This window comes from Lithobates pipiens, unplaced genomic scaffold (assembly GCF_037356315.1).
Source record: "Lithobates pipiens isolate NorthernLeopardFrog02 unplaced genomic scaffold, aLitPip1_a1.2 Scaffold_18, whole genome shotgun sequence".
Lineage (NCBI taxonomy): Eukaryota > Metazoa > Chordata > Amphibia > Anura > Ranidae > Lithobates > Lithobates pipiens.
The window spans coordinates 619563516-619585754 of NW_027507758.1; the positions used below are offsets into that span (position 1 = coordinate 619563516).

At 45.5% G+C, this 22239-nt stretch overlaps 1 protein-coding gene across 1 annotated transcript in view; it reads right to left on the reverse strand.

Moving 5' to 3' along the window:
- LOC143989515 (uncharacterized) overlaps positions 1-21883 on the reverse strand; it is a 61582-nt gene extending 39699 nt beyond the window's left edge. The window contains exons 1-7 of the mRNA XM_077489652.1: positions 21819-21883; positions 13928-14051; positions 13714-13811; positions 13411-13632; positions 13120-13255; positions 5588-6635; positions 1397-1423 (exon numbers count right to left, since the gene is read on the reverse strand). Coding sequence (XP_077345778.1) covers positions 1397-1423; positions 5588-6635; positions 13120-13255; positions 13411-13632; positions 13714-13811; positions 13928-14012 — 1616 coding nt within the window. The 5' untranslated portion in view covers positions 14013-14051; positions 21819-21883. The remainder of the gene's footprint in view (positions 1-1396; positions 1424-5587; positions 6636-13119; positions 13256-13410; positions 13633-13713; positions 13812-13927; positions 14052-21818) is intronic.
- Between the last annotated feature and the right edge of the window lie 356 nt (positions 21884-22239).

Below are 22239 nucleotides of genomic sequence, written 5' to 3' on the forward strand. Positions count from 1 at the left end.
TATCGCCATACTCGGGAGTAATAGCAGAATGTGTTTTGGGGTGTAATTTGTGGTATGCATATGCTGTGTGTGAGAAATAACCTGATAATATGACAATTTTGTGAAAAAAAAAAAAAAAGTAAAAAAAATCTTGATTTTGCAAAGAATTGTGGGAAAAAATGACAACTTCAAAAAACTCATCATGCCTCTTACTAAATACCTTGGAATGTCTCCTTTCCAAAAAGGGGTCATTTGGGGGGGTATTTGTACTTTTCTGGCATGTTAGGGTCTCAAGAATTGAAATAGGCCGTCAGTACTTCAGGTGTGATCAATTTTCAGATATTGGCGCCATAGTTTGTGGACTCTATAACTTTCACAAAGACCAAATAATATCCACCAATTTGTACTTATTTTTACCAAAGATATGTAGTGGTAGAAAATTTAGCAGATTAGTAATTTTTTCTTCATAAATTTTGGCCAAAATTTATAACAGAAACAAAGAAAAATTCATTTTTTTTACAGAATTTTCGGTATTTTTTCTTTTAAAGCACAAAAAATAAAAAACCCAGCGGTGATTAAATACCACCAAAAGAAAGCTCTATTTGTGTGAAAAAAAGGACAAAAATTTCATATAGGTCCAGTGTTGCATGACTGAGTAATTGTCATTCAAAATGCGAGAGCACCGAAAGCTGAAAATTGGTCTGGTTATTAAGGGTGTTTAAGTGCCCAGTGGTCAAGTGGTTAAGTAAGTGGTTAAAAGAACTTCTTTACACTCTGGCATTAATTAATTACCTTACTACTGCATGTATTCCTATATTCCATACATATGAAATATATAAATCTCCCGATCGTACTGAGACTTACTTCTGAGCCCAGAGATGTTAACCATTCCCATGTTACTCTTTAATTTAAACAAACACACTCACCCCTTGTTAGTATGATAGTCCCGTGTGCACTTAAAATAAAACAAGAGATGAATAGTGTCCTTTTAACTTAGTTGTACGTTGCTTTATCTTTCTTTTTCTTCTTTTCTTGTAGCTTTTTGCCTTGTTTCTTGAATTGTGTGCTGTAGTGTGCTGTAGTGTCTTGCCTGTTGATCTATTCTTTGTCTTTGTGCTTGGACCTTCCATCTTCAAACATCAAAATCCGACTTCCATATTAGCTCACCCAAAGTGTACATTTGCCTCTGTACCTACAATGGTGACTTTTTCAAATAACGTGAAATCTTTGTTCCTATTTCAACACTTTTTCTTCTTGGGTAACAACCCAATATTTTCTTATGCGAGACTCTCTCACCTTCTTAGGAACTAACCTTGGCAGATATCTTCACGTACATAACTAAATTACGTCTTCACAAAGTCCTGGATTTTCCAAAAATAACTTGAAGTATACCGTCCAACTGGCCTTGTCAATCAACTTCGTAGGCTGTATCTTTTCTTTTTTTCTGTGTACAGAGAGGTGAGAAAACAAAGAGAAAAAACTCACCCTCCACTTTTTACTGGACCGTTGTCCACATCTGACGCAAATGCCTCCTTCTAGGTTCTTTGACTATTTTTTCCCCGAGACTTGACCAATCATGAAATTTGTGTTCATCTCCCCCCTTTGTCAAGGAGTGGGGGAAAAAAATTGATCATTTCGACTGGCTCAACATTGAAAGAAATGGAGTAGAGAGTAGAAAGCTCTACATACTCTACACTTCCTAGTAAAATACATATTACTCCAGTATTCTACTATACTCACAGGGGCGTTTCATAATGAATAGCAAAGTCTTTGTGTAATATGTGAATCAGTATCCCTTCTCCTAAAGGGTGTGTAGCGGAGATATGTATGTCTTCATCCAAGGCTGCATTTGCTACGTATTTTCAGGAGTAGAAATTGAAGAATCCTTTGTTCGTTCAATAGTTGGTTTATTGTTCAGAAAGATAAGCAAAGACAAGATTGACATCTGGTAACATATGGCATGGTTTTGGCTTCTAAGGTGGTACTTCTGGTGTTACATTTTCAAAGTATAGCGTTCCTTCTCTTCCCACCGATCTCCCCACTCTCATAATCCTACTCCATTCTTATACTGTTTCATGATGTTATGTCAGCATATCCTAATAACACCCATATTTGCATATATACCTAATATGGTTCAGTCTATAGATAAGTAGCATAACTCCACCCATTGTCCTGACATAGTAACTCAAAAATAGAAATATCTACTCAGCAAAACCACTCCTCCCTATACTCTCTGTTGTTCTGTAACCTTCAGAAACCATAACTTATTACCCTACATATAACTTACATATATTTTCAGAAACTTTTATCACTTAAAAGATTAATTAACTCAAAAACTTCTAACAATGTTGGAGTCCCTCATAGATAAGGGCAATACACCATCCGCTAATGCTCCGTTAAATGTCTTTAACAACTCTGGCAGCAATGTCTCTTCATAGCTTTTGTAGATCTCTGCTGGCAGGCCATCTGGTCCTGGAGATTTCTGGTTTGTCTTGCTTCTTCCAAAACTATAGGGGCATCCATGCCTCTCCATCTTCCTCAGTGAGATAAGGCATCTTCAGATCCCTGAAAAAGACCCATATCTCCCACTCAACCTCCTCACCTTGAGCATTGTACAATTTCTCATAGTATTTTTTAAAGATATCTACAATCTCGGAGCCATATGATGTTATTCTTCCCCCATATGTTCTAATGGCGGATATAATAGTGGTAGTTGTATTTGCCATTGCCAATCGAGCCAGTAGATATCCTGCACTCTCTCCCTCTACATAATAGCGCTGTCTCTGGAACATCAACTTATTCTCTGCTTTTGTAAGAAGTACAGTAGCTTACAAAAGCGAGTACACTGTTTGTAAATATTTTATTATATCTTTTCATGTGACAACCCTGAAGAAATTACCCTTTGCTACAATGTAAAGTAGTGAGTGTACAGCTTGTATAACAGTGTACATTTCCTGTCCCCTCAAAATAACTCACACAGCCATTAATGTCTAAATCGCTGGCAACAAAAGTGAGTACACCCCCAAGCTTCAACAACAAACTAAAAAGCAAGGTGCCTCCCATGAAACCAGGAAGGCTGCGTTTGGAGAATGCAGGCATCAATCCCGCTACCTCTTGCATGCTAAGTGAGCATGCTACCACTTCAGCTAATCCCCCTTTCCTTGAGCTTTTTGTTTGTGCTATGGCTGATCCCTGCCTTCTTATGTGCTATGCGCAATATATGCGGTATTGCTAAAGCCAGAACCTGCTCTGGCTGCTAGACACCAGGACAGCCACTCATTTTCCTAGCTTAGAAGGTTTGCACTCTCCTTTCCTCAGAGTCCCCTTTTTTTTTTCAGTGAGACCTTTGACAACTGAGCCTCTTCAGAAGTATGGCCCCATAGGTTTCAATGATGTCATCAGGAGAAGGTGGTTTCAAAAAACGTTCACACCGCCTAGTACGTTCTAGACAATAAACACCTTTGTCTTTGATGCATTCCACCGGACTTGAAATTGGGGGAGAGAGCTACCTGGAGGGCTATAAACACAAAGAGCCCATAATTGCATTGGCCAGGAATCAAACCCAGGGCCTCTCGTGGGGCAGGCGAGAATTCTACCAATTCTCCATGCCAGGGCATGCGCCATCACCCTTGCTCAGCTGGCCTAGGAGAGTCCAGCTTTTGCCCACACTTGGCTTGGGATTAGCTTCTCTAAATTGATTGAAACACCTCATCATCTACATTGCGACTTTGCCAGATGGACCCACTCCCCATGGGATCTGTAGAAAACTAGATCCATATTTTGTTGTTTATGCTCTTCAGCAACAAGAGCAGAGTAGACCGTTTGTCTATTGGTGTGTGGGAGGACACCTCAGCTTGGACACCCTGACCGCAAACTTCCAAAGTAAGACTTTGTTTCCCACTGCTCTGAGCCATACAATCTTTGATCAAAACAAGAGCAGAGGAGCGCAGCGGAAATGTGCTGGGTCCATAACCCAGAGGTCGATGGTTCGAAACCATCCTCTGCTGCATTGACTTTTCCTATGCCAATCGATATTTGCCTGTGGGGCCAAAGGGCTTTTTTTCACACACAAAGAGAAGTTGAACCTAATCTGGTGATTAAATTAGTCCAAAGCTCTCAGCATAAGCATGGCACTGGCACCTTTTGCGCTAATGGAATGTTGTCTCTTGTTCATGGAAGCCTGGCCGTGCTTTCTTTAATGGATTGCTTTTGTCCAATACTGCCTGCCTGACTTTGGCTGAAGCCACAGCTGCCACAAAAATGTGTCAACGCCTTGGCACATGTTATGAGGATGACTCCGGCTTCCCATGTTGACTAGAGAAAGGAGGGTTTGGTAATGCTCATGGTGCTCAGTTCCACGCTTCAACAACAAACTCAAAAGCAAGGTGCATCCCATGAAACCAGGAATGCTGTGTTTGGAGAATGCGGGCATCGATCCAGCTATCTCTCGTATGCTAAGCGAGCACTCTACCGTAATATATGCAGTTTTGCTAAATCCTCAAACTGCACTGGCCGCTAGACACTAGGACAGCCACCCGGTTTCTTAGTTTAGAAGGTTTGCACTCTCCCTTTTTTTTTCGTGAGACCTTTGACAACTGAGTCCCTTCAGAAATATGGCCCCATGGGTTTCAATGATGTCATTAGGAGAAGGTGGTTTCAAAAAACGTTCACACTGCATAGTACGTTCTAGACAATAAACACCTTGGGCCTTGATGCATTCCACGGACTTGAAATGGGGGGACAGAGCTACCTGGGGGGCTATAAACACAAAGAGTCCATAATTGCATTGGCCAGGAATCGAACCTGGGCCTCCCACGTGGCAGGCAAGGCTTATGTTGGTGCTACATGCGCTTATGCCCTTTGGTGGCCCACTAATCAATCACAGCTAGCCAGCCCAGCGACAGCTGCTTCATTAGCAATTGCCCCATAGAGCCCCAGAATGTGGGAGGAGCTGCAAATGTATTCCCTGGACATGTCCAGGAGTCCAGTGGATGATAGGAGCCCAGGAATTTTTGGATAATTTCATTAAAGGGCCTTTTGCTTACTGCTGGTGAAGGTGGGTAAAGGAACACGTAGCTAAAAGAACACACACACACAAAACTTTGTCAAGTCCTTTAATTAAAAAAAAAATCTCAACAACGTTAATAATTGATAAGTCACGTCCAGCAAGTGTCGTCGTCGCTAACAAGGAACAATGCCAGCCAATTCACCAAAAAAAAAGGGTGATGTCATTGACTACATATGGACATGAACATATTTGGGTTGGGGAGTTCAGTACCCAGCTCCCCATGCCCTTTGGCAATCTCTTTCCTATTAGCCCCAAGAATAAATAGATTTAAAAAAAAAATGATGCTCCCATTGACTTCATTGGGGTTTAGATTAACATTCAGAACTTAGAAGCAGTTCAGCAAGCCTGGGAAGTGAACCCAGGAATGTTTGACTCATCCTTACACCCCTCTGCGAGATGTATAACAAGGCCTGATTTATCTAAAAACATTTCCCACACTCGGATTAAGAAAACGGCTTCTCCCCAGTATGAGAGTGCTGATGTCTAACAAATTGTGATTTCCACGTAAAACATTTCCCACATTCAGGGCAGGAATGTGGCTTCTCCCCCGTGTGCATTCTCTGATGTCTATCATGGCTTGTTTTCTGTGTAAAACATTTCCCGCACTCAGGACAGGAATACGGCTTCTCCCCCCTGTGAGATCTCTGATGTATAACCAGGTCTGATTTCTTTGTATAACACTTCCCACATTCAGGGCAGGAATACGGCTTCTCCCTCGTGTGAGATCTCTGATGTACAACAAGGTCTGATTTATGTAAAAAACATTTCCCACATTCAGGGCAGGAATACGGCTTCTGGCCTGTGTGAATCTTCTGATGTGCCGAAAGACAGAACAACCGCGAAAAACGTTTTCCACACTCAGAGCAGGAATACGGCTTCTCGCCTGTGTGAGATCTCTGATGTATAACAAGGCATGATTTTTCTGAAAAAACTTTTCCACACTCTAGGCAGGAATACGGCTTCTCCCCTGTGTGAGTTCTTTGATGCTTAACCAGCACTGATTTGTGTAAAAAACGTTTCCCGCAAACAGGGCAGGAATAAGGCTTCTCCCCTTTGTGGGCTTTCTGATGTACAACAAGGTCTGATTTCTTTCTAAAGCATTTCCCACATTCAGGACATGGATACGGCTTCTCCCCCGTGTGAGATCTCTGATGCCTAACGAGATCTGATTTCTGTGAAAAACATTTTGCACAATCAAGGCATGAAAAAGGCTTCTCCCCTGTATGAGATCTTAGATGTCTAACAAGATTTGATTTCTGTGTAAAACATTTCCCGCACTCAGAGCAGGAATTTTTCTTCTTGCCTGTGTGAGACCTCTGATTTACAGTAAGACTTAATTCAGAGCTAAAACTTTCCCCATTTTCAGGACAGGAAAATTCCTCCTCCCATTTAATTCCAGGACCATCCCTCACAGTACGAGGTTCCTCAGAGTCAGAGGGGATTGATGGTCTATCCACACTGTGAAGTCCACCATCCATAGCTGAGCTCATTGCCTTTTCTCCTGCACCATCTCTTGTGATGTCGTCATCTTCCATTTTAGAACCAGGAGATAAAGTGAGATGATCCTTTGAGGGTTGGATGGCGTGTCCTGCAAAATATAAAAAGACATGATCGTTATATATACAAGAGGGTTTGTTCACTTAAATCAAGATTACATCTGGATCAGGTAGCGTTGAGTGAGAAGATGTTATCTGTGGATTTTCCAACCAGTTGGGACCCTTTCCCTTTTCATTCAAAGGGCCTTTGGTCCTCCTCCCAGATCACTTCTACATTTAAGCAGCCAACACAACCACAGGCCTAGGCACTGGCTCAAGTAATCCCTGATAATCAAAAGATTCAAAGTTCAGACTTGCAGACTTAGCATAAAACAAGTGACCAAAGGCCTAGGCTTTTTTTGACACAAAGCACTGAAGGGTGCTCGGAGAAGTATTTTCTACTGAAAATATGTGTTTCAGTTTTTTATGTGCCTCCTTAATTTGAATCCCAAGAAAACTGTATATAGAGATTTATGTTATCCTTCAGCTACAAGTCTGCTCGAAGAAGAGGGACCAAGGCACAATCTGTGTTATTTTATCTGTGCTACTGTAACTAGGAGAAAGCACAACCTAATACTGCCAGATGAACCTCAGAATCTATATAAACAGGAAAAAGGGCGCCCAGAGGTTGCCTGTTCGGAGGTTGGGCAAACAGCCTATATAAATGGGTGTTCACCTGAGCTAAACCTCTGGCTGAAGCGGGAAGTGAAACATTTGGCAGGGGTATTACTACTGATGCTAAATGTGAGAGCTTCCAACTCAAGCTGGTTGCTTGGGAGTCAGCGGCTGCCAGTGTCCCAACAACTAGTGAGGAATATTAATAAAGTTGTGGGGTCCCCACAAATGTCAGTATCAGTAAAGCAGTACCAAGCTTGGTTCGCATTTGTGCGATACAGGAACCAGTGCAATTCCAGTGCGGGTCCCCACCAATGCATCTCACTTGCAGGCAGTTCACACTGCTCTCTGCAAACCGCTGCAGGTGTCAATTAAAAGTTAATGGCACCCCCAAACCAGGTTTGCAGATCTCAATGTGAACTGTCACTATACCACCTTAGTCTCACACTGTGCTGCTCTAGTCACACACTGTGCTGCTCTAGCCTGCCACTACACTGTCCTAACCTGTCACTATACTGCCCTAGCCCGACAGTATCCTGCCCTAGCCCGACAGGCTATGCTTGTATCCAGGTGACGTTAGAGGTTATAGCTACTTCACCCCATGATCTGTGCCAGATACATGAAATGTTAAGTAGCTCCTCATCTTTCCGTAGCTGCCCCTTCTTTCCAGTGTTTCATGGCGACGGATTGGGATGTGGTGGTAGATTATATCCGTGGCACTTTTTTGATGCTTGGCTTCAATCAGTTAGTGGATTTAAATCTGCTAAAATATTTAGAGAATAAAATGGCGGTTGTTGCAATATTTTCTGTCACACCATATTTGCGCATCCTACAAGCGCACTTTTTTTTTGGAAAAATACACTTTTTTGAATTAAAAAAATAAGACAACCGTAAAGTTAGCCCAATTTTTTTTTTTATATTGTGAAAGATAATGTTAGCCCGAGTAAATTGTTACCCAACATGTCACACTTCAAAATTGCACCCGCTTGTGGAATGGCGACAAACTTTTACACTTAAAGCGGAGGTCAACCCTAAAGTGGACCTTCCGCTCATCGGAACCCTCCCCCCCTCCGGTGCCACAATCGGCACCTTTCAGGGGGGAGGGGGGTGCAGTTACCTGGATAATCCAGGTAACTGCACCCACTTCCGGGACAGCTCTCTGCGGAAAGGGGCGTAACTTACGCCCCTTTCCGCAAGTGCCCGCCCCTTCCCGCAAGTGCCCCGCTGCCTGCTGGGAAACACACAGCTCCCAGAGGCAGCGGGGAGCATCCTTATTGCGCAGCGCAATTCGCGCGTGCGCAGTAGGGAACCGGGAAATGAAGCCGAAAGGCTCCATTTCCTGATTCCCATACCCAAGATGGCGGCGGCAGGACCCGACAGACGACCTAGCGATCGGCTTTGGGTGCCGACATCGCGGGCGCGCTGGACAGGTAAGTGTCACTATTTTAAAAGTCAGCAGCTGCAGTATTTGTAGCTGCTGGCTTTTAAAAAAAAAAAAAAACGCGGAGTCCCGGTGGACTCCCGCTTTAAAAATCTCCATAGGCGACGTTTAAAAAATTCTACAGGTTGCATGTTTTGAGTTACAGAGGAGGCTAGAATTATTGCTCTCGCTCTAACGTTTGCGGCGATACCTCACATGTGTGGTTTGAACACCATTTTCATGTGGGTGCTACTCACGCATGCGTTTGCTTCTGCGCACGAGCTCGGCGGGAGGGAGCGTGTTAAAAAAAAATAATAATAATTTTCTTATTTATTTTACCTTTTATTTTACACTGTTTTAAAAAAAATAAAAAAATTAAAATTGTGTCACTTTTATTCCTATTACAAGGAATGTAAACATCCCTTGTAATAGAAAAAAAGCATGACAGGTCCTCTTAAATATGAGAACTGGGGTCAAAAAGACCTCACATCTCATACTTGGACTAAAATGCAATTTAAAAAAAAAAAAGACAAAAAAAATAAATAAATGAAAAAAGGCCCTTTAAGAGCTATGGGGCAAGAGAGAGGACCCGATCGCCTCCGCCACTGCCGACGGCTCAGGTAAGTGGCAGAGGGTGCCAGAGCGTGGCGGGAAGGGGGGGCCTTCTCCCACCGCTGATTAAAGTGATCTCGTGGCGAATCCGCCACAGAGACCACTTTTATCGTGTAGCGGACCGCCGGCCGAACAAGAGGATACCGGGGTTATGGCAGCTAGATGCTGCCATAACAACAATATTCCTCCTCAAAGTAAGGACGTATATCGGCGTGCTGCGGTCCGGAAGTGGTTAAGCTGCAGTAAGCATGGCCAGCAGAATGTTAGCATGCATTAAAAATGGTATCTACTCCTGACATAAATCTAGAATTCTACCACTTTACAAAACTCTGATTCGGCCACACCTTGAGTATGCCATCCAGTTCTGGCCACCAATCCTCAGGAAGGATGTGCTGGAGAGAGTCCAGAGAAGGAAGAACACTATATTATGAATCCTTCACCTGCTTCCGAGAGAGTATGGTTTGTGGCACAGGAATTGCACCGACAGGTCACCCTCGCCGCAGCTGAAAACAAAAGATTTTTCACACAGCAGAAATATTTTGAGGAAGGGGAAAACACTGGCTACTTGCTGGAGGTGATTTCTCGGGCACAGCAGGGAACAACGCACATAGAAGCCATCCAGAACCCGGCAGGGACTACGGTACAGGAAGTCAAATCTTACAGGTTTTCAGTACTTATTTTAGGGAACTATAAGAATCCAAGGCTACTCCCCCGGAGAACGAGCTCGTACACTTCTTGGATCAATGCACTTTGCCAACACTGTCTGAGAAGGGTGGTAAACTGCTCAATGAACCCATCACCACTGAAGAACTAACTGAGGCCATTGCCACAGTGGCTAACACTAAGTCCCTGGGGACCCACTGACTGCCCGCGGAGAATATATAATGTATAAAACGCTATGGTGAATCCCTTTTACCTATGCTTTTGACAACTCTGAATGATGCAGTTCACAGGGGTGCACCACCGGCTTCTATGAGAGAGGCCATCTTAGTGGTGCGGCCCAAGCCGGGTAAGGACCCCTTGATTCCAGATTCTTACAGACCGATCTCACTGACAAAAACAGACATCAAACTCTTGGCCAGAGTCCAAGCCACATGCTTGGCAAAGGTGGTGCCTGGGCTGATACACCTTGATCAGTCAGGCTTCATTCCTGCTCAGTCAATGGCATTGAATGTCAGATGGCTATTTCTAAACATACAGCTGTCGGTAGATAACCCAGGTAATAGGGCAGTGTTCTCACTTGTCGCTGCCAAAGCTTTTGGCAGCATTGAGTGGAGATACCTATGGGCGGTCCTGCACAAACTTAAAGTTGGGAAAACCTTTCTTGCCTGGATTCAATTTCTATATACGGCTTCCAGCGCTCGAATCCGCATTAATGGGGTGCTATCCGAGGCTTTCCCATCACACAGAGGGACTGTCCCCCTTGCTCTTCTCTCTGGCGCTGGAACATCTGGCGGCCATGGTGAGAGCATCCCCTGAAGTGGTTCGCTTCCATAGAGGGGAGATGGTAGACAGACTCTCTCTCTATGCTGACGACACCCTGATATACCTCGGAGATACCATGGGGTTCCTTGCAGCCGTCATACAAGTTATTGAACTATTTGGCTGGTAACCAGACTTTGCCCTTAACTGGCATAAGTCTTCGCTATTGTCATTGAATTCTTTACCTGGCTCTCTCCCTTAAATAGCATTTAAGTATTTGGGGATAACTGTTACGAGGGAGGTTGGAGACCATATAGCGCTGAACCTTAAACCTAACCTGCAAAAATTCAAGCAAAAGTGCACCAGTTGGTGTAGATTACCCCTTTCTGTTACGGGTAGGGCCAACCTCATTAAAATGGTCTGGGCCCCCCCGATTGCTGTATGTTCTACACAATGCCCCTGTATGGATCCCAAAATATTGGTTTGACCGCATATACTCACAGTACAGGGAATTGCTTTGGAAATATGGTGTAGCGAGGCTTAAACTGACTACTTTACAAGACCAGGGAGGGATGGCAGTTCCTCATTCGCTCACATACTTTATGGCCGCCCAGTTGCAGCATTTGACTGGCTGGGACCTCCTTATGGTGACAGACCCCTTGAGAACCTTACTGATACAATCCTTAGTGGAGTTCTCGGCCTTGTTTCAGCTGGAAATGGGCCTGCCGGAATTACCTTCCCACTGCCCCACGGTACAGTTGTTGTTAAAACTATGGACAGAACTAAAGCGCAGAATGGGTCTTACTGGTTTTCTCCCATGTACACCTATATGGTGTAATAGATCCTACAGCGAGCTGGCTAAACTTGGAAATTGTTCAACCTGGAGTTAAATACTTATCACAACTTTTTGTGGGGCAAGAAGTGAAACCCTTTGATCCACTGTGTATAGAATTCCCCTTGCTCTGCAATAGATACAATGTGTACATGCAACTGCGTCATACCCTCAGGGTGCAGAGTAGGACATCTAGGTTACAGGTCGAAGATTCTACATTGCTGCAGGTTATTTTCTCCACCTCTGGTAAGAAGGGGATTGTATCTAGGATATACGTTCATTTGTTGTCGTATATTCAAGCCCCAGATTTGTTACTGTATCGGATGACATTTTGGACAAAATGTCATATGCATGCAAGTTTAGTTTTTGCCTCAGAACAGTAGGGGTTCTGAGGGTTAATTGTGTAGGTAGGCCTTAACACCAATCTGGCCAGGCTGTGTTTGGAAGTTCTGCCTGGTCACGTGCATGGTGAGGTACACGTGACAGGCCAGAACCATGACAGGCCAGGTCTGGTTGGATGTTTAGGTATCAGCCTTCTCTGAAACAATCAGTGGGAGTGCGGGGGCCCGCTGAGGAGTCTGGGAAGGGGTACTTAAGGGGTGTGGGTCACGTGTTCGGGGAGTGAGGAGTTCGTTAGACCCGTGGGGTCTGTTCTGGTTCCAGGACCGGGGTAGCCCCACGAGGGGTCTCGGTCACGGGGTGTTCGACAGCCCGCAACATGTTCCTGTGGAAGGCCCCTGATAGACCCGTCTGGTCTGGGGTAGGGATCCGTCTGTTTCCGAATCTCGGACCCATCACATAGGTATTTCACAGGATGGTTTAACTGGCAATGGCTCAAAAGGAAAAGAGACTGCCCATGGTGTAAAACTGCTTAAACATTTTTAATAAATAAAAAAAGAGAGGTAATGCTCTTACAAAAGTACTTGCATCATTCGTACAGAATAAAAACAAAGCCAGCCGGCAATTTCGGGAGCCCGTCCTCCGCACGTGTAGCGTGGTAGCGTCACTGCGTGCCTTCCGAGACGTGTTTCGTCATAGATGACGTTATCAATGGGGAACTCATATTTAAGAGATCCTGTCGCGCTTTTTTTCTATTACATTCCTTGTAATAGGAATAAAAGTGACACCATTTTTTCATCATTCCACGAGCGGGCGCAAATTTGAAGCGTGACATGTTGGGTATCAATTTACTCGGCATAACATTATCTTTCACAATATAAAAAAAATTGGGCTAACTTTACTGTTGTCTTATTTTTTAATTTAAAAAAGTGTATTTTTTCCAAAAAAAGTGCGCTTGTAAGACCGCTGCGCAAATATGGTGTGACAAAGTAAAAATGTATAATGTTTGGGGGTTCTAAGTAATTTTCTAGCAAAAAAAAAATCTCAGAAAGAGGCTTGGTCCTTAAAGCGGTTGTATACCCCCGGAGCCACTATTTTGTCACTCCCGCGCATCCGTGCAGAAGACTTCTTTCCGACAAAGTCAGAGAATCCCTTGTGCGCATGCGCCACTGAAGTCAGCGGCTCATAGCGAGGGGAATATCTCCTAAACCGTACAGGTTTTGGAGATATTCTTTTTACCTACAGGTAAACCTTATTACAGCTTTAAGTGGTTAAGGGAAAATATATTATGGCTCACCTGTGCTGATCTCTGTAGGAGTGTCCTCCTCTTTGAATGTCCTCATCATTCCAGACTCCTCCATATATTGCTGATCACCCATCACATACGTCTCTTCTACTTCACCCTCAACTTTCATGATCAAAAGATCTTCACCCTAAACCAACAGAATGGCAGAAAATAACATCTGTAAAATAGAAGTATTTATGATGTGAGATCACATAGAAAATATCATCTTGCAGTGTCCACACATCGTCTCCACATGTCAGAGTGTTCCATCACTTTATGTTCCAGACCCTCAACTCCACCTACCTGATGATGGTGAGGGATGGTGTGACCTTCCTGTGTGGAATCCCGGGAATACTGAGGACGGGGACATCTCTCTGGTGGGTTCCTGCTATTAGGTGGCGCCATAATAATGTCCTTGTGGAGATCCTGGTGTCCTTCAGAAACTTCCTCCATCACACCATACTCCTCATCCTCTTCTGTATACTCTTCTTTAACAATAATATTAAAATCCTTGATGCTTCCGCTCTGAATATATAATAAACACTAATTGTAACAAACATGCTCATTATAACTGATTATGACTATCAATAATTATTATTCATCTACCTGATGATGGTGAGGGATGGTGTGATCTTCCTGTGTGGAATCCCGGGAATACAGAGGACGGGGACATCTCTCTGGTGGGTTCCCATTACTGGATCCATCTGTAGGAAACACACACACTGACTGAATACATTGTTTCTATGTGTTTATCAGATGATGGGGGATCTAGGTGGAGCCTCCGTACTGCTCTCTCCTTTACAATAAAGTCTCCTCTTACCCGGTGATGTGAGGGGCGGCTGATTGTCCATCATGACGTCCTTGTAGAGATCCTTGTGTCCTTCTAAATACTCCCACTCCTCCATGGAGAAATAGACAGTGACATCCTGACACCTTATAGGAACCTGACACACACAATGATACAGTCACCATCCAGACACATCCCTTGTCTGTTACTGGATAATTAACAAAAAATCCACATATATGGGACTTTAATGGTGCCAAATTATGTGTACATGGCTAATAAAATTCCAAATATTTATTCAAATTTATATAAAACATTACAAATACAATATGATCTAGCCAAGCATGGCTTTCTTTTATAAGTTCAAAATATATTCCACAATAAAAGAGAAATTTGTTTAATAGAATACCGTTCACCTTCCCACCCTACTGGTGGTAATTTATAAGATTCTAGATGTCGATGGCTGGGGGGGGGGTCAGCTATTTTTGTGATATATTTTGTAGGTCCCCAAAAATCCCACTTCCTCAGATTCTGTGAAAAACTTTGAAGGACCTAGGTGGACAGTCACAGGTCTTCCATTCTTAACCATAGGGTTTATATTGCCACCTACAGGATTAGGACACTAGGCAGAAAAAGAACACTGCACTGCCAATGGGCAGTCTTAGGCCGCGTACACACGGGCGGATTGTCTGCCCAACTTAGTCCGCTGAACCGTGTTTCAGCGGACAATCCGCTCGTGTGTGGGCTTCAGCTGACTTTTTCAGCGGACAGTCCGACGGACTTTGTCTTTCCGTAATTTTGTCCGCTGAAACTTGGTTTTGTCCGTCCAAACTTGGTTTCAGCGGACAGTCCGCTCGTGTGTAGGCAAGTTGGACGGACTAAGTATGGCGCATGCTCAGAAAGGGTTTACACGGCCGAAGGTTGCATTGCAGTGTATTGGACGTCGTTTTTAGCCTTGGATGTCTAACACTGTAGATCCCCAGGCACAGTATCCCCCTATCTCTCAGAACCTGTTTTTCAATAGCCACGTTGTCAATACCAGAGATGGTAAAGCGGGGTGGTAGACTGGTCCTTGGAATAAGAGAACCTCTTAAAGGGGCAGCCGACAGGAAGCGTCTACGAAAAGCCATACCATATTGGCATACCAGAGTTGACAAGGCCAGTCTAGAGCCACCACAATGACCTGAATACCTCCTGCCTCTATCCTGCTCAGCAGACAAGGAAGACGCTTGAGAGGAAGAAACATGTAAATGAGGTGATACAGATCCCACGGGCCACCAGCTCATGTTTTGTGTCTGCTAGGGGATCCCTTGCCATGAACCTGTTAAGGCAAGATGCCAGGAAGTCTATGTCTGGGGTCCCCCAGCGTAGGCAGATCTGACGGAACACATCTGGGTGTAGGGACCACTCCTACTAATCAAGCATCTGATGGCTGAGGTTATCCGCTTGCTAAGTCTCAAAGTCTGGGATTTATACAGCAGAGAGAGCTAGTACATGCAGTTCTGTCCACTGATGAATACGTGAGGCCCCCAGCACCGCTACCACACTTCTCATGTCGCCCTGGTAGTTGATGGAGGCCACAGCAATAGCTTTGTTCTATTGGATCCTGACCATTCATCCACAGAGAGGGTCTGTCCACCACGCCAGACAGAGCCTGACTGCCCTCAGTTCCAGGACATTGATGGGAAGCCAGGCCTCCTTCGACATCCAACGACTCTGAGCTGATTTCCATCCCAGGACCCCTCCCCAGCCAAATAGGCTGGCATCCATTGTGTCTACTGTCCAGAAGAGGGGGAGAATAGACTTCCCAGTCTGCATGAAGAGAGACTGAAGCCACCATAGGAGAGAGACTTTTGTCGAGCGACCTAGATGAATCTGGTTGTCCAGCGTAACGGAGGATTTGCCCCATTTCATTTGGATTTCCCTCTGCACCACCCTCGTATGGAACTGCGCCTATGGGACCACCCCAAAGATGGAAACCATAATGCCCAAGGCCTGCATGCAAGAAACCAGAGAAGACCATCTCTGAGACAAGTCCCCGAAGTCCTGTAGGGTGCACATTATGATTTCTACATTGTTCCTTAGCTTGGAAGGAGTCTCCACCCATAGGAGCATATCATCCAGGTAATCAATGATGGCAATCCCACGTTCTCTCAGCAGCATAAGAGCTGGGCCCAACACCTTGGTAAAAATATCGAGGAGATGAGGTCAAGCCATAGGGGAGCAGCAAACATGGGTAATGTTCATCTCTGATCACAAAGCACAAGAAGCGCTGCTGCCCTGTGTAAATGGGGACATGCAAGTACACATCTTTGATGTATATGGAAGCCATAAAATCTGCTTGATGAAGAGATGCCACCACCAAATAGATGGATTCCATCTTGAACTTACACCCCTGAACAAGGCTGTTCAGGGCCTTGAGATCCAAGGACAAATGGACCCCACAAAGTGATTGGTGTAGAACCCCCAAAAACAATTTGATTCCGGGAATGGGGAAATCAATCCTTGGAGGAGCATTTACTGCACTGCCCTTTACAGGCAGACCAGAGGTAGAAGGTGGTTGGACGGGAAGAATTTCTCTGGAGGACAAGAAAGAAATTCTATTTTTTACCTGGATACCATTAGTTCATGGACCCACTATATTTAGACCCTATCATAGACATTTGGCACATTGGGCCAAAACAGGCAAACCATCAATGGTAAACCTAGTGCAGGCGACAGATTTGGCCTTGCGGTCCACAGGACCCTTAATGAGGGAGACTTATCGACAGGTATGGTGGTTGCTTTGTTCAACCTAGAGATGGGAGGATCCACCACAGTGGGAGAGCTCCACTTCTTTAAAAGAGCAACCCCAAAGTGGTAAGGAACCGGAAAAGCCCTTTGCAATCATGAATGGGCGCTTCAGACATTCCCAATTATTGTAATTAAATATATCAAAATAAGCCAGGTAAGGAAGAAACATAACTGTATCCTAGCCAGTTCATGCATAGCAAAGGGACAGCCACCTCATCAGCAGCCCCAGAGGAGTCCACAATCTTCAACGTCTCGTGCACTGTAACCAGTGCAGCCACTAGTGGATTTTCCTGCGTGGTATCAGAGGCATAGGCCTCATCCTCACTGTTGAAGGAATCAGGGATCACAGCTTCATGGCCCACAGAAAGCACGTGACCCCTAGTGGCGGAGCCCAATTTAGGCTCAGAAATTTCCAAAGAAAAGACAGACTGCAGAGGATGTTTTTTTCTTGCCCTGCGCCCTAAAGCCACCTTCACCCAGGAGAAAAATGACTCCAGGCCCATCACAGTGTGTATAAAGGGATAGAAGCCCCTGAGGAACCAGTCTGCCCCATGAGGTGATCGGGGGGGTGTTAGCCTGAGACTCCAATGTAGAGCCGGAAGAGGGCAAGGCACCATAAAGGGAGACCCATGGAGGGAGAGAAAACCACCTTCTGGCTGACTATAGCAGAGTAGGAGGTAACCCAGTAGGAACTTTTGGCACCAGGCTGCAGCCAAAACGCTACATCATCTGCATTGTGTGAGCAGGAGAGGCTGCATGGACACGTGCGCCTACCATTCCAGGCCTACAGCTCTGGAAGGAGTACCAGGAGTGATAAAAAAAAAAAGTGTCCGCCGCGTGCCTACAATAACATGACTGCTATGCAATCCCCTGCTGAATCCCAGGCCACCCATGTGCACATCACAGTCCATGTAAAAATGGCCACCCTGCCAGTCCTCCCAAAAATGGCTGCCAAGTCACAGGGAAGGTATCCGTTAATCACACCCAAAATGACCACTGCAGCTCCAGGAAAATGACTGCTGGCCCACACAAGCCACAGTGCTGACCCCTCAGTCCTCACAGGAACCAAACAAATCTCCTACCCCAAAACCCAGCCTATAACCACAGAGCACCCCTTGGCAGAAGGCAGGAGAGGTGATCCTTGCGAAGGGAAAAGTCTGGAGGGGGATGAGGGAGGAGAAGAGGGAGGAAGGAGGCTCTGCAGCACAGAGGGTAAGATAGAACGAATGCCTGGAAGGGAGGAGGGAACCCTGAAGGGCCGACCACCCCAAGCAGCCCCTGTGCCCTAAAGATGTGTTAGGGGAGGGAGAGGGGCATCGATTTGCTACTCCAACAGAGCTGTGGTTGATGATCTGGGACAGAGCGAAGCGAGGCGGTTGTCAGCTAGGATAGCACTGTGACACAAACTGCAGGCGCCTGTCATATGTGCTGCTTCAGGGTTGTCACAGCTGACCCAAAGCGCAGCTAAAGGTCTGCATGTACTCGTTAGCCAGATTGGGGTGAGCACTGCATCCAGATTATCCAGCCCATCGCCCAGCCTGCAATCTCTGCAGAAAAATTCTCAGGAAAAAAAAGCTATGGAACCAAATGAGCTGGAATACCCATCCACAGCCCATGTCAATGCCCTGGCTGAGGGAAGGAGGTTCTCACCCAAGATTTGATGGTACATGGCCATCATCCCTTTGATGCGGTAAAGTTGTCATGTCACCTTAGCAGAAAAACACCCCCCAAAAGCATAACGTTTCCACCTCCATGTTTGGCGGTGGGGATGGTGTTCTTGGGGTCATAGGCAGCATTTCTCCTCCTCCAAACACGGCGAGTTAAGTTGATGCCGAGGAGAGTGCTCCTAAATCTCAGCTTGTTACCTGTATAGGAGACACGTGGGAGCCCGAAATCTTGCTGATTGATAGGGGATCAAATACTTATTTCACTCATTAACCACTTGCCGACCAGCCGCAGTCATGCGGCAGGTCGGCACGATCCCGCCAACCGTCGTAGCTATACACGATCCCGCTTAAAAGGGACTGATGTACAGCTATGACGGTTCGTGGGATCGCGCCGACCAGCCGCAGTATAAGGATGGCGGCTGGTCGGCAAGCGGTTAATGAGTGAAATAAGTATTTGATCCCCTATCAATCAGCAAGATTTCTGCCTCCCTGGTGTCTCCTATACAGGTAACGACGAGCTGAGATTAGGAGCACTCTATTCGGCATCAACTTAACTTAAGGGATGTGTGTTAGTGTGTGCGTGTGTGTGTGTAAACACACACATCCCAATTCTGTGAGGAGAGGAGAGGGAGATTGTGAGTTCCTACAAGCTAGGTACCAGGATCTCTCATCTCCTATAGTCAGTCCCACGCCCCACAGTTAGAACACACACCTAGGGAACACATTTAACCCCTTGCTCGCCCCCTAGTGTTAACCCTTTTCCTGCCAGTGACATTTATACAGCATGCAGTGCATTTTTATGGCACTGATCGCTGTATAATTGTCAATCGACCCCAAAAATGTGTCAAAGTGTCTGATGTGTCCGCCATAATGTCGCAGTCTCAATAAAAATCGCAGATCACTGCCATTACTAGTAAAAAAATAATAAAAATGCCATAAATCTATCCCCTATTTTGTAGACGCTATAACTTTTGAGTAAACCAATCAATATACACTTATTGCGATTTTTATTACCAAAAATATGTAGAAGAATACGTATTGGCTTAAACTGAGGAAAAAAAATAGCTTTTTAAAAAAAAAAAATTGGGGGATATTTATTACAGCAAAAAGTACAAAATGTTGTGTTTTTTTTCCCAAAATGTTGCATTTTTTTGTATATAGCGCAAAAAATTAAACCGTAGAGATGGTCAAATACCCCCAAAAGAAAGCTCTATTTGTGGGAAAAAAAGGACGTCAATTTCGGTTGGGTGCAACGCTGCACGACCGCGCAATTGTCAGTTAAAGTGACGCAGTGCCGTATCGCCAAAAATGGCCTGATCAGGAAGGGGGTAAATCCCTCCAGGGCTGAAGTGGTTAAAATACAAATCAATTCATAACTTTTTTTGAAATGGGTAGTGTACTTTTAAACCTTGCACCCTGTGTGCAGCACACTCCTAAATACTGCAACCTGTGCACAATGCACTCCTGAATCCTTCTCGTAATGGCCTCTTGAACCCTGCGCATAATGCCCTCTTGAACCCTGCGCATAATGCACTCCTGAATCCTTCTCGTAATGCCCTCCTGGACCCTGCGCATAATGCCCTCCTGGACCCTGCGCATAATGCCCTCCTGGACCCTGCGCATAATGCCCTCCTGGACACTGCGCATAATGCCCTCCTGGACACTGCGCATAATGCCCTCCTGGACACTGCGCATAATGCCCTCCTGGACACTGCGCATAATGCCCTCCTGGACACTGCGCATAATGCCCTCCTGGACACTGCGCATAATGCCCTCCTGGACACTGCGCATAATGCCCTCCTGGACACTGCGCATAATGCCCTCCTGGACACTGCGCATAATGCCCTCCTGGACACTGCGCATAATGCCCTCCTGGACACTGCGCATAATGCCCTCCTGGACACTGCGCATAATGCCCTCCTGGACCCTGCGCATAATGCCCTCCTGGACCATGCGCATAATGCCCTCTTGGACCCTGCGCATAATGCCCTCTTGGACCCTGCGCATAATGCCCTCCTGGACCCTGCGCATAATGCCCTCCTGGACCCTGCGCATAATGCCCTCCTGCACCCTGCGCATAATGCCCTCCTGGACCCTGCGCATAATGCCCTCCTGGACCCTGCGCATAATGCACTTCCAAAACAATTCCCATTTAAACCCTCCCACAGCAATCTGGCCACCCCCACCATTTGCTATGACACACACCCCATGGGTGGGTGCGGTGTGAGTTACTATACCTATTCTTTGCTGAAAAAAAGCCCTGAAATGATGTAGCAACTGAAGATGAAGAGGGAAAAGGACGGGACTGTTGTTTCTGCAGAGTTCTACCATCTGGTGGTGAGGGGTAGTTTCTGGAGCCCCTACTGAGGGTACTGTCCTTTAAGGAAAACCTACACGGTCCCTCCTCAACTGGTTCCTTTCCCTGCCATTACACCTATTCTCTGCCTGGCAAGCAGGGTTCTTCTGTCCCTATCCTACTCCCACATTACGGGGGGCACCTATGGCTCCATTCACATCTTGGCATTCCGTATCGCTACGATTCTGCCTGCGATCTGGAATCACAGCAAATCGCAGGAAGCCTGTGCGTTCCTCGCCATTTCCAATGGCACACCTCCCAACATTTTGAGATGGGAATGAGGGACACCTACTTGCAAAAGTATGTAGGCATAGGACACGCCCCCCCTGACACACCCCCTTAAAGGAGAATTAGCCAAAAAAAAAAAAAGGTTAATTAAATCCATTAAAGGGCTTTTTTTTTTACCACTACTATTCCTTTATATTGGCTTTTAAATTCACAAATGCAGCAATTTAGAAATTGGATGAAAGGTTTAGCTCTGGGAAACACTTTTTGAAAGATAAAAAGTGCATTTTATAGACATTTATATAGATCAGATCAAAATGAGGGACAAATGAGGAGGAATGAGGGACATTGCTCCAAGTCAGGGACAGTCCCTCCAAATCAGGGTCACTCCAATCGCAGCACGATTCTGCCGCGCCTTTATCGCCTGACGAATTGCGGTAAAAATCGTGCAAACAGAACTTCTTTGAAGCGACAGGTGTGATTTTTACCGCGATTTGTCAGGCGATCATCGCAGCAAAATCGCATTGGAAGTGATGGGGATCGCTCAGGTGTCCCGCGCCTAATTTGCTGTGATTCCTGATCGTGGGCAGATTTGCCGCGATTCCGCCCGTGACCAGGAACGCCAAGATGTAAACAAAGCCTAAATCAACCAGAGAGTGCTACATAATCACTTCTGTGCCCACAATGGACACGAAAATGTCACAGGACTTCACCCCCCCCAAGATGGCTGCCTGGAGTCCCTGACAGGAGACAATTTAGTCCTCAATGGGCTCTGGTCAACCTGATGGGGTAAGATCAGTAAATAAAATCATAGCACTGCACCTGCCTACAGGGTTGTACATGACTGGGGGTTACTGGATGTAAATAGAAAATAAGATCTTATTACCTCCTCTACTGCCACTTCTAGCAATGTCTTCTCTCTACTTCCTCCCGACTCACCTCTCACCAGCAACTTCCTGATTATTACGATTATTCCTGACATCACTTCCTGTCTTTGTTCCATAGAGACATCCTGTCTCTGATTACCTGAGATCATCCTGTGGAGCTCGGAGGAACTGCAGCACCAAAAAAAAAAAAAAAAATCTCACGCTGGGTTCACATCATGGGTACACACGGTCGGACTTTCTGAAAATGTCCGATCGGAACGTGTTGTCGGATAATCCGACCGTGTGTGGGCTCCATCGGACTGTTTCCATCAGAATATCCGACCGACAAAGTTTTAGAGCGGGGCTGTAACATTTTCCGACAACATGATCCTTTGTCCGATCGTTTGTAGAGAATTCCGATCGGACAAAGTGCCACGCATG